The 11674-nt window shown below is 42.1% G+C and overlaps 1 protein-coding gene across 1 annotated transcript in view; it reads left to right on the top strand.

Annotated features, from left to right (window-relative positions):
* The first annotated feature begins 3472 nt into the window (after nt 1–3472).
* The window catches only part of Nt5e (5'-nucleotidase ecto), a 47388-nt gene continuing 39186 nt past the window's right edge, over nt 3473–11674 (top strand). Inside the window, exon 1 of the mRNA XM_026411278.2 lies at nt 3473–3851. Coding sequence (XP_026267063.2) covers nt 3513–3851 — 339 coding nt within the window. The 5' untranslated portion in view covers nt 3473–3512. The remainder of the gene's footprint in view (nt 3852–11674) is intronic.

Genomic DNA, 11674 nt, shown 5'->3' with positions numbered 1-11674 from the left:
TTTTGCTAAAAATCCACAGCTGCTATGTAATCATGAGAAAACATCAAATAAACTTCAACTAAGGGACAGTCCACAAAATTTAGTACCCTTCAAAAGTTTCAGGGTCACAGAAGACAAAAGAAACACTGCAAAAGTATCACAGATTAAAGACTCAGAATACATAAAAACTCAATGCAAAGTGGTATTCTGGATTGTGTCCTGAAACAGAAAAAGGACATTAAAGGAAAGGCTAGTGGATCCAAATTAAATCAGGAGTGTAGTTGCTAGCTCTGTATATTGACGTTAATTTCTTTTTTGGTTTCAATAGTTATGTGAATTAACATAAGGGAATGTGGATGAAAAATGTGTGGGAACTGTTAGGGTTTAGATATGTTATCCCCTGAAAGCTCACATGTGAAAAAAATGTAAGAAGGTTTGGAGGAGAAATGATTGGGTTATAGCCTTAGCCTAATTAGTGTAATCCCGGGTGGGATTAACTAAAATGGTAGGGTGTGGCTGGAAGAAGTGGGAATTGGGGCGTGGCTTTTGTGTATATATCTGGAAAATGGAGTATCTCTCTCTGCTTCCTGATCTCTTATGAGCTGTTTCCCTCTGCCACATGCTTCCGACATGATGTTCAGCCTCACTTCAAGCCCAGAGGAACTGAGCCGGCCTTCTATGGTCTAAGATCTCTGAAACCATGAGCCCTCTAATAAACCTTTTCTCCACTACTATTGGGCTGGTCAGTCTTTTAGTCATAGCATTGAAAAGGCTGACTAAAATAGGAACTCTTTATACTTCTTTGCAACTCTCATATAAGTAAAAAATATTTTGAGGTTATAATTTTTTCCAGTTTTCCTACTCCCATTCTAGTAAATTTGAAGGAGGCGGGGGAGAGCAGAGCAAAACTTGCAAAGCATGGCTTTATAGGGTGTTTCGGAAGGAAGGATCTTGAGCAGACTCTGCTGCTCCCAATCTATATGGCTTTTCCGGAGCAAATATTCACATTCTCTGAGCTTCAAACCCCATGTCTTAAAACCAACTTGCAAGGGACATCTTTTCTACAAATAGTACTGGGAAATCTGGAAACCCACATGCAAAAGAATAAACCTGGAATTTTATTTTATACCATTAAAAAAGTAGAATGAAATAAAAAATGTAAAAGTTTAAACTATAAAACTCATAGGAGAAAATATAGGAGGAAAGTTTTATGACATCATATTTGCCATGAGTTTTTGGACGTAACACCAAAAGCATGAGCAACAAAAGGGAAAAAATGATAAATCAGACTTCATTAAAATTAAATGTTGGGACCAGGATGTAGCTTAGTCAAAGAGCACATGCTTGGCATGCAGAAGGACCTGGGTCCAATTCCCAGAACTACCAAAAAAAAAAAAAATCTTTGTTATCAAATGACATTATCAACAGAGTAAAAAAAAAAAAAACAACCCATTGAATGGGAGAAAATATTTTCAAATCAGGTATATGCTATTATCCAGAGCATATAAAGAATTTCTACAATCCAATTAAAACATAGGCAAAGGACATGAATAGACAGTTCCACAAAGAAAACACAAAAGAACAATAAGCACATGAAAAGATGCTCAACCCTAGCTTGATACATTTTGGAGAAGTGTGTGTAATTATTAGAGAAATGCCAATCAAAATCACAATGTGATGCCACTCCATATCCCTCAGGATGGCTATCATTTAAGAAAACCAGATGAAAATAAGTGGAGAAAGGGGAACTTTTGTGTATTACTGGCAAAAATGTAAAATGGTGCAGATACTGTAGAAGAAAATGTGCTGTTTCCTCAAAAATTAAACTTAAGAATTATCCTGGGATCCAACAATTCACTTCTGAGTGTATAACCAAAAGAAGTAAAGGAAGGAACTTGAATAGATATTTGTACATTATTTTCATAGCAGCTTTATTCACAAGAGCCAAAGGTATCCATCACCTGAAGAATGGACAAACAAAATGTGGTATTACATAGAATGAAACATAATTCAGCTGTAAAAAAAAAAAAAGGCAATTGTTACTTACTGTGTACAATATGGATGAACCTTGAAAACATTCGGCTCAGTGAAACAAGCCAGTTACGAAAGGACAAATAGTGTATACTCGCATTTACAGGAGGTACTTAGAATAGTCAAACGCACAGAGACGGAAAGTAGAACACCGGTTGCCAGGTGTTAGGGAAGAGGAAATGAGGAATCATTGTTTAATGGCTACAAAATCTCATTCTGGGAAGATGAAAAAGTTTTGAAGATCAGTGCCCGTGATCTAATGCCACTGAACTGTACACTTACAATGGTTAAATAGCAAATTTTATATTATGTGCATTTTCGCACTATTTAAAAAATCTTTTAAACAACAGGACTAGCTTGATGCATTTTGGAGGAGTGTGAAGAATACCTAATGGGGACACAAACTAATTCTCATTCCCATTTCTTCCCAAAGCTGCTAGAGTGTTGGTTATATTTAATTCGAGCCCTGGAATCAATCCAGAGACATCCAGAGGGACATCCTGCAGCAATTTTAATTCAATAATAATGAAATGTTTGTTATATGTATTCCTATTATTGCCTCCCGCCACACACACACACACACACACACACACCCCATCCTTAAAACCTCAAAAATAGAACAGAAAAAAGAGATTATCAGAAAAGCAATGGAGGACAGCAGAGTGCCCAAAGATCTGCCCTAGAATTCCTTCACTACCCCAAACCCATGCCCCACGCCCGCAGGATCCGATTAGCTTTCCGGAGCTGTCCAAGCATCGCTGTGCTGTCTTATCACTGAGATTTTAATCGCAAATAAACCAGGGACTGCATCCCAGTGATTTCTTAGCTTCTGAGAGACTGCAAATCTAAGCACTTTAGACTTGCTGAGCTCTCAGAATTACACAGGGCGTCACATCTTAAAAGGAACTTTGGGCTTCCGCAGCCCAAATTGCAAAGCGCTCCTCTTTCCTGCCTCGCTCCTTACTCTGCGTCCCCACCGCACGCGCACCGACTGGCTCATCTTTCTTTCCGCCCCTTCTTTTCTCTCTTTTTGCTCTTCAAAGTGATAGCTCTTGCAACCACAAGTCCAACAGAAATCATACATTCTCGTAGAGGAAACCCCCAAGAGGCGAGGATCAGTGAGGATCCCCACACTGGGCGAACCGTTCCAATTCCTTCCGCGCACCGGGGAAACAGAAAACCACCAGCAGTGGGGTTGCCGGTGCCCAGGCTCCCGGGATCGCTGCCGGTGCCCGCTCACCGCCCGGAACAACTTCCTCACTGTTCCTTTAGGCAACTCTTGCCAGCCCCTGGCGGCGCCCCGGGCTCCAGGTGCCAGGGTCGGATCGGGTGACTGCGCGGGCGTGCGTCTAGCCCTCCCGGTGGGCCTCGGAGCATTAGGAGGACCCGCCCCGGCCCCGCCCCTTCAGCCAGGGCGCCTAGCCCGGCCCCGGCTACTGGCCTGCACTCGCCGGCACTCGCCCGGCCAGCACGCAGTCGCGTTGGCTCTACGCGTCGCAGCCATGGATCCCGGGGCTGCGCCAGCGACTGTGCTGCTGCTCCTCGCGCTGGACGCACTGCTGTGGCCCGTAGCTGGCGCCTGGGAGCTCACCATCCTGCACACCAACGACGTGCACAGCCGGCTGGAGCAGACCAGCAAGGACTCCGGCAAGTGCCGCAACGCCAGCCTTTGTGTGGGCGGTGTGGCGAGGCTCTTCACCAAGGTGCAGCAGATCCGCCAAACCGAACCCAACGTGCTATTGCTGGACGCTGGGGACCAGTACCAGGGCACCATCTGGTTTACTGTGTACAAGGGCTCCGAAGTGGCGCACTTTATGAACGCTCTGCGCTATGATGCCATGGTAAGAGCTCCCAGGTTAGGAGTCCCAGACCCAGAGAGTTGCCAGATGGACAAGGAGCCGGTGGCACTGCGTGGCAAGAGCTAGACTCTGAGCAGTGTGTAGATTGGGTATAAGACTTCAGACTTAAAAGTCTTAAACTGATGTTTGGGCCCTCAGTATGAGATGGGGTTATTTATAGGAGCGGGATCCCTGTCTGCCTGTAGGGCTTTGACAGTTGTTGAGGACTGAGGGCTGAATAGGGCCCTCACGCATTTCTCTCATTTACTGCTGAATTTTTCAAATAATGTCTTATCTCAATTTTATTGAAAGGGAAGCTGAGAGTCAAAGCTAAGTAAATGATGCAGGTCACCAGCACCAAGAGGAAAATAATAAGAATGGACACCCGGTCCTTTGACCCTGAAGCTTGAGCATAATAAACTCACAGCCTTGAGTAGATTTCCGGCTCAGCTACTTTCTCTGTGACCTGAAGCACGTTATTTACTCCCTGTGTCTCAGCCTACAGCCTCAAAGCATTGTCTGTATAGAATATGGTCTCTAGGAATGTTTGTTATTTATCAGACACACTGCAGTGTAGGTTCAAAAGAAAGAAACTTAAGAGAGGACCAAAATGCTGAAACTCTTTGAGATTTTAATAAAATCAGTTTGACAGCAGAGATTTAGGAAGAGAGCCCAACTTAAGAGACAAGTGGCTCTCAAAACATGTAAAGAGTTTAGTCCACCCTCCCAAATATTTTGTAAAATGTGATGCTTTGTTTGTTGGGCCAAATTCTAGAAAAGGGACAGGAAGGGGGTTACACAGTAATAGATAGGGGTAACTGAGATGTATGTATGGTGATGGCTGTTTTAAATCAAGCCATGGGCCAAGTTTAACCTCATGTTAGTCTACAATGAAAGAAATCCACCACACTGTTAAAAACAAACAACAAGCTAGGAACAAGACAACTTAAGAGTTTTGGAAGAGGAAGAACAGAGCAAAATTCCCAGGAATTTGTGAAGTCATGTATGGAAGGGAAGGGAAGGTGTGGTCCAGGCTGGGACGCAGAAGGCTGACGGTAAGTACACTTTACACAAGAAGAGCTCAGAGGTCAGGAGAACTTCTGGATACTTGGAAAAGGGAGGACAGGAAAAGATGATAGAGGGCATAGTTGTTTAGTCATACCCCCACCCCAAGAAGAAAGCTTATTTTGGAGAGATGAGGGAAGGGGAAAGAGTTCCCTTTGTTCTGATTGTTGGTTTAGAGATTATTGGGGATACCCAAAGCTGCAGCCATTCAAACAGGTCCCTAAATTTCCAGAGTTGGGAGCCGGGTGCTCACCAGCATCTTTGTCAAGAACTCTCTGGTCTCTTTGTCTTTCTATTTCCACAGCTAGATCTTCCAGATGCTTTGCAAACAATAATGCCAACTTAAATGTTTATATAATTGAATTGTTACTAGTTTAAGTCTCCACTTCCTTCCAGAGGAGTAGAATAAACCTTAAATGAGTTTATTTTGATTTCACACATCAATCACAGAAAACAGCTTTTTCCTCCTCAGTTGTGTAAGCTCCCTTTGGTGAAAAAAAAATTGAAAGCTTCCTAGTTTTCCTAATAAGAATATTTCACTTTTTAAACCATATTGAGCTCATGATGTTGATCATCATATCAAATGTTGATGACAAGACAGGTGAATCTAGAGTGATCTGCTACAAGTTGCATCTCATCTATTTTGTGAATGTTTAAAATACTTTTTGTGGAATGAAATTAGTTTCTTTCAATATTGTTCAAAGTAATTGGACTGGGGCCTGAGGAAACAGACTCCTTATACAACATTGGCAGGGAGTAAAGTGGGGAGGAGGTTGAATGGCAAGGTTCATGGCCATATTCCTGATAGCTTTCCATCAGGACTTACTCTGCACAGTTTATGGATGTTTGATAAAAATGATTTGACCTGCATAAAATCCCAGTTCTTTTCTTTTTTTCTTTTTCTTTTTTATACCAGAGATTGAACCCAGGGATGCTTAGCCACTGAGCCACAACCCCACCCCTTTTTATTTTGAGACCCAGGGGTCCCGATAAATTGCTTAGGTCCTCACTCAGTTGCTGAGGCTGGCTTTGAACTTTGCAATATTCCTGCCTCACTTTCCTGAGCCTCCAAGATTATAGACATTCACCACCATACCCAGCAAAATCCCAGTTCTTGTATTGCTACATCATGTGATACAGCTCTGCTGTATTCCATCTTTGAGTTGTTGTTTTTTGTTTGTTTTTGTTTTGTTTTGTTTTGTTTTTACTGTTATCTTGCTATATTATAATAACCTTCAGGGAATTTGTTGTATTCTGCTACAAACATTTCTCCATTGTAGCCACCTGCTATGTCTCAATTATCAAGAGACTGGAGTTTCGGATCAGGGTGGAAAAAGGCTATGAAGGGCATTTTCAGTTTCCTGTACATGGGATCTGGTTTAGAAAAGCCACATCTAAGCACTGGAGGTTGTGGAAGATAAAGCCCCTGGAATCTAGCTTAGTCCCAGAAGTGCCCTAGAGGAAGATCTGCCATGGCCCTCTGCAAGCAGCTGGAATAGTTCTGATAGCTGTGGAGGCCTCAGGGCAAGCCTGGGGATCCCATGGACTCAGCTACTTGGCCGAACACTAGGGGAAGGGTGACAGACTTTGCTAGTTGGTGTGGCTGTCTTAGCAGATCCATGAGGAATGTGGAAGACAGAGGATGTACCAGTGGTATACATTAGCCTAGTTACATCACCGAGCCTCTTGTTCCTCAACTGTTAAAACAGAAATGATAATCCCTACCATGTAAGATTTCTGTGAGAAGTACCTGAGAATAAATGTCAAAGGCCCTATCCTCCTGTGGCTCACAGTAAGCACTCTCTAAAGGTTAGTTCCATATGCCCTGGGAGACAAAGTTGTGAGGAATAGAAGGTTTGAATTTGGATCTGTCAGTTTATCTGGTTCTGACAGTCTGGCACAAACCACCACTTGCCTCCCCTCCACCATCTTTCCTAAATCCCACTGTCTAACTATTCTTAATATTTACTCGTTGAGTGCCTTATGAAATCTCCTCAAAGCACAAAACTGAAGGAACTCACAGAGGTGAGATTCTTGCCCATGGTCTATAAGGAAGATAACTATCCGTGGGTCTTGATGGCTTCCCAGAAGGGGCTTTTTATTTACCTGGTTCCCGCTTCTGAGGCTCTGGCTGCTGAGCCCACTTTCTGCTCCCAAGTGCTTGACCCTGCATCCAGGTTGGGGACCATGTCCCCTGCCTTTAACACACTCAGGGAACAGTTAGACTGAATAGGTCTTTGGCTGCAATTCCCACTTCCTAAATAGGCAGCCAGTCTAATGTGTTTGATTTATATGGCTTTGTTTCTGTGTGTACTTGTAGAACCTTTATGTGCTTATATTTTAAAATTATGTAAATAAACAGTCCTCTTGTCTTATTCTGTTTCTATTCTCCTAACTTGTTTTTGTAATTCACACACATCACTTGGCATTTGCCAGTACCTTATATAACACTGTGTGCAGTGCTCCATGGTGGTCATGTATTTTACCCAGCCACTGCAGCCAATGCCAGTCTAGAGATAGTTTCCCTGAATCACCAGAGAAAAGATTATCTCCAGGAGAGAGTAGCAAGGAGTTCCTTGGAGAGTGAGGAGTATTTGACCCAGGATCAGGGGATCCTTGACACACATGATAGAAAAGAATTTCAGCATGTGTCCCTAGAGACACAGAGATCTATTTAGGAAAGCCAAGAATATACGTTCAAGAGAGAGAATGCAGGCCATCTTGAAGGTGAGAAATGGGTTTTGGGAGTCTCCAGCTCTTTTTTTAAAGGCAACTGGATGATGGGTGGGCATGAAAAGGTATTTAAGGATGACATCAGTCTGATCACAAGACAGTTTCTGACAGTCTGTTCACTGTGCAGATCCTTAGACTGATATAGTCTCCATTATCTGATCAATAATAACACTGGAAAGGCACCTAAATTGGCAGTTCCTCAAAATAGCATATTTCTCTTTGCCTTTTTTTTGGGGGGGGGCTAATTAACAGTGCACAAGATAATTATCATAAATTGGTAAATTTATGCTAACCTTGAGATTTACAGATTTCCCCAAAATTTGGGAGTGACAGGACTGGGAGAGAGTCTGGTTTGGGGAGAGATAGGCCTGGAAAAGTAGTATGTGGAACTTTAAATCAAAAAATATTTTTCCTTTCCTTGCTCTATGACTCTTTTCTACCTATTTTAAAATATCTTCTATCCTACCTTACCTGACTCACAAATTAGGCTGCTTCAAATATCTTCCTGCAAGATATCTTTGATTTCTTTGAGATCCGTACCCAAAAGCAAAGTTGCTGGTCACAGAGCACATGTATATAGTACTTGACTCGGGACTTCCACATTTCCTTTCTGAATGACTGGAGTTCCTGCCTACCCTGCAACCCAAGCAAAACATGTAAATACCTATATATTTATTCATTTTTCATAGCATAATTCAGTTTTCCTGTTTCAAATTTTTTATCTTGTGTTTTTCTAATAACTAATGAACTGGGACAACTTTAGATATGTTGGTTGACTTTTTAGGTTTTCTCTTCCCTAATTGTTCACATCTTCTAGTCTTTTTCTTTAGATAAGTCTTGCTTAGCCAGACATGGTGGTGCTCACCTGTAATCCTAGCTACTTGGAAGGCTAAGGAAAGAGGATCACAAGTTCAAAGGCCAGCCTCTGCAATTTAGCAGGACTTTGGAGCAGGCTGAAGATGTAGCTTATTGCTTTCCAACCATGAGTGAGGCCCTGCATTCAATTGCCTGTATTGTAAAAGAAAAAAAAATGATGTTTGCTTTATTTTTCTTAATTTTTAGCAGTTCTAGTTATTATTTATGATCAGTATTAGACATTGTAATTATCTTCCAATTATGCCATATCTATCATGATGTCTTCCATTAAAAAGAAAATCCTTCATTTGGTGTAGTTTAATTCATCTTTTTTTCCTTCTGGTTGGTGTGTTTGAAAGTTTGTATAGTAGTTTGCTAATTTGAAGTTTGCACCTCCAGCACTATTCACTGGAAATTCAGAGATTGTTACTGTTCTCTTGGCCTTTTAAGAAATAAATCTATGCTGATTACAGTGGCTTACACCTGTATCACAGCAACTCAGGAGACTGAGACAAGATGGTCTAAAGTTCAAGGCCAGCCTCAGCAAATTAGCAAGGCCTCAAGCAACTTGATGAGACTGTGTCTCAAAATTCAGATAAACAAATAAATAAATAAGATTGGGGATGTAGCTCAGTGGTAAAGCCCTCCTAGGCTTAATCCCAGTTCCGGAAGGAAGGAAGGAAGGAAATCTATGATCTTTAGCTATGCCAGTCCCCTCTGGAGGCCAGTAGTTTTTCACATACGTTGTATTTGCTTGTCTCAGAGGCTCTGTACATGTCTGAACACCTGGAATCCTAAAGAACTTTGTTTCAGTGAGATGTTTCCATTCCTGAAGGGGCAGCAGTATGAGCCACAGGTGTCCAGGCAGGAGTCTGCAAGATGAACCAGCCTAGACTAGAGTGGTGTGGCAGAAATCAAGGGAGGTGAGGTTGTCTAAGTCTTACTGGCCACCTGAGAAGTTAGACCTCTCTTGTTATGGTAAACAGTGGGGTTTCTGAGTAGAGGGTGACTGATACAATAAAATATGACTATCCTGTCACAGAGCTCATAACACCTAAGAAATTTCCTAAGAGTTCTTGGTGTTCACAGTGAGCTCCTTTGATAATACCTGGGTTTAAGCTAATGAGATTACTTAGGGTAGAGCCATGGAGACCCTCAAGATGGGGCCAGTCACTAGAAAGACCAAATGATTAGAGGATTAGAGAGCTTTCTGGGACCCCTCATTTGGAAACAGGGAACAACTGGAGGTACCTGGGAGAAGACACAAACTCTCTCCACAAGAAAATAGCTGTATCCCCACCTTCTTCAAATAGAAAAAGAAAAAGAAAGAAAGAAAGAAAGAGAAAGAGAGAGATTGAGAGAGAGAGAGAGAGAGAGAGAGAGAGAGAGAGAGAGAGAGAGAGAACAGTCTAGCGCAGTGGTGCACGCTCTCTATGCAGTGTTAATAGCAAAAATGATGGCGTAAGGAACAGGAGGAGAAGCAGCCCAGTTTCCAGCCTTTGGTCTTTGAGACTCATTTATTCATTCAGTCACAGATCTTCATTCAGCACTACCATGTGCCAGGCTTTGTGCTAAGTGCTAAGGATGGTGAATAAGACCTGTTAGGGTGAAACCCATTGTTCAAATTATAGTAGATGCTGCAACACCCATTTGAGTCCTTGATAACTACACGGAGGCTGGGTAAAAACTTTGAAGGAGACAGGGAAACAGCATAGCATAAGTGATTGAATTCTAACACTTACACATGGGAATGCTTGAGGTAAAAGTCTGGTCCATAGAAGATAAACATGGGGGCCTCATCTTTACCATCTGTGCCCAAATCATCAGGGAGCAAGTTTCTTCTTCTCAAATAACTAATCCCTACAAAAGAAGTCACTTTACATTCAAGTGTTGCAAGGTCTCTCATATGAAGGAAACTCTTAGAATTATTTCAATAACAAAGTCCTGTTTGGAGGAAGGCAAATTAGCAATGCTTGTTTGGAAAGCTTGACAAACAGTTATTCGTGGCAATCATTTTTTGTTTGATTGGCTTTTGGTTTTCAATTTTGTTTTGGTTTTCCTCAGTGTCAAGAATCAAACCCATGTAATGGGATTTTTTTTTTGCTTTTAAGAATGGGAAGTAATTATTCCCCCAAAGCTCAAACTTTAGAAGTTGCCAGTGTCTAGAAGTTTGTGGTTTCCACGCCTCAGAGATGGGAACAGATCCCAACAGGGGCTGTGACCACAGGCCTCTGCTTCTTTTGTTCCCTTCTGAGTCCCAGACTCTGGGGTTGGATGAGACTGGGCTCAGGTGGGTGGGGTGGGAGAGCAAAGGCACTTTCTCAGTTCATCTTGTCCTTGTCCTAGCATCTGTGTTTTATTAACTAAAAATGGGAAAGAACCAAATAAATATTGTACTGGGAACTTTCTGTACTTCACTCACAAATACATCTGAGAGCTGTGTAAATTCCTTTAGTGTTTTACTTCCTTCAGCCACATAACTAGAATTTGAAAATTATCTTAACACTTCTTTTCTCTCACTTGAATAATTGATTAATGAATGACATCTGAACATTAGCTGGAATCCTCTAATCCTTCAGAAAGGTAGTTAAACCTGTGGGGACCTGATTTAGTTGAGCAAAATTTCTAAATGTAACAATGATGTGCACATTTTGTATATTCTATATCGGTTCTTTTCAATAGATACAGAAAACATGAAATGCTTTCTGTTCAGTATTTGTTGGTTCAATTTTACAGCAAGTATTGGTGAGCAGGTAAACTAGGTTGAGCCCAAGATCTTTTCTGCCATTCCAGGGCAACACACCCTGACCCAGAACTGTGGGCATGAGGGCAGCCCAGCATCAGAAATAATCCACAGTGACTGGGCTCAGTGGTGCACGCCAGTAATCCCAGCAGCTTGGGAGGCGAAGGCAGGAAGATCGAGAGTTCAAAGCCAGCCTCAGCAAAAGTGAGGCACTAAGCAACTCAGTGAGACCCTGTCAAAATAAAATACAAAATAGGGGATGTGGCTCAGTGGTTGAGTGCCCCTGAGTTCAATCCCCAGCACGCCCCCCACCCCCCAAAAAAGAGTGCAAGTAATACATCAATCAAACAAATATAATTTGGAATCCTTCCATCTTAAAGATGCTGTTGAGTGCCCCTGAGTGACTGGCAAGTGAGCCCTATTGTGTAAC

Source organism: Urocitellus parryii, chromosome 8 (assembly GCF_045843805.1).
Source record: "Urocitellus parryii isolate mUroPar1 chromosome 8, mUroPar1.hap1, whole genome shotgun sequence".
Classification (NCBI taxonomy): domain Eukaryota; kingdom Metazoa; phylum Chordata; class Mammalia; order Rodentia; family Sciuridae; genus Urocitellus; species Urocitellus parryii.
This window is presented reverse-complemented; position numbering and strand designations above follow the sequence as displayed.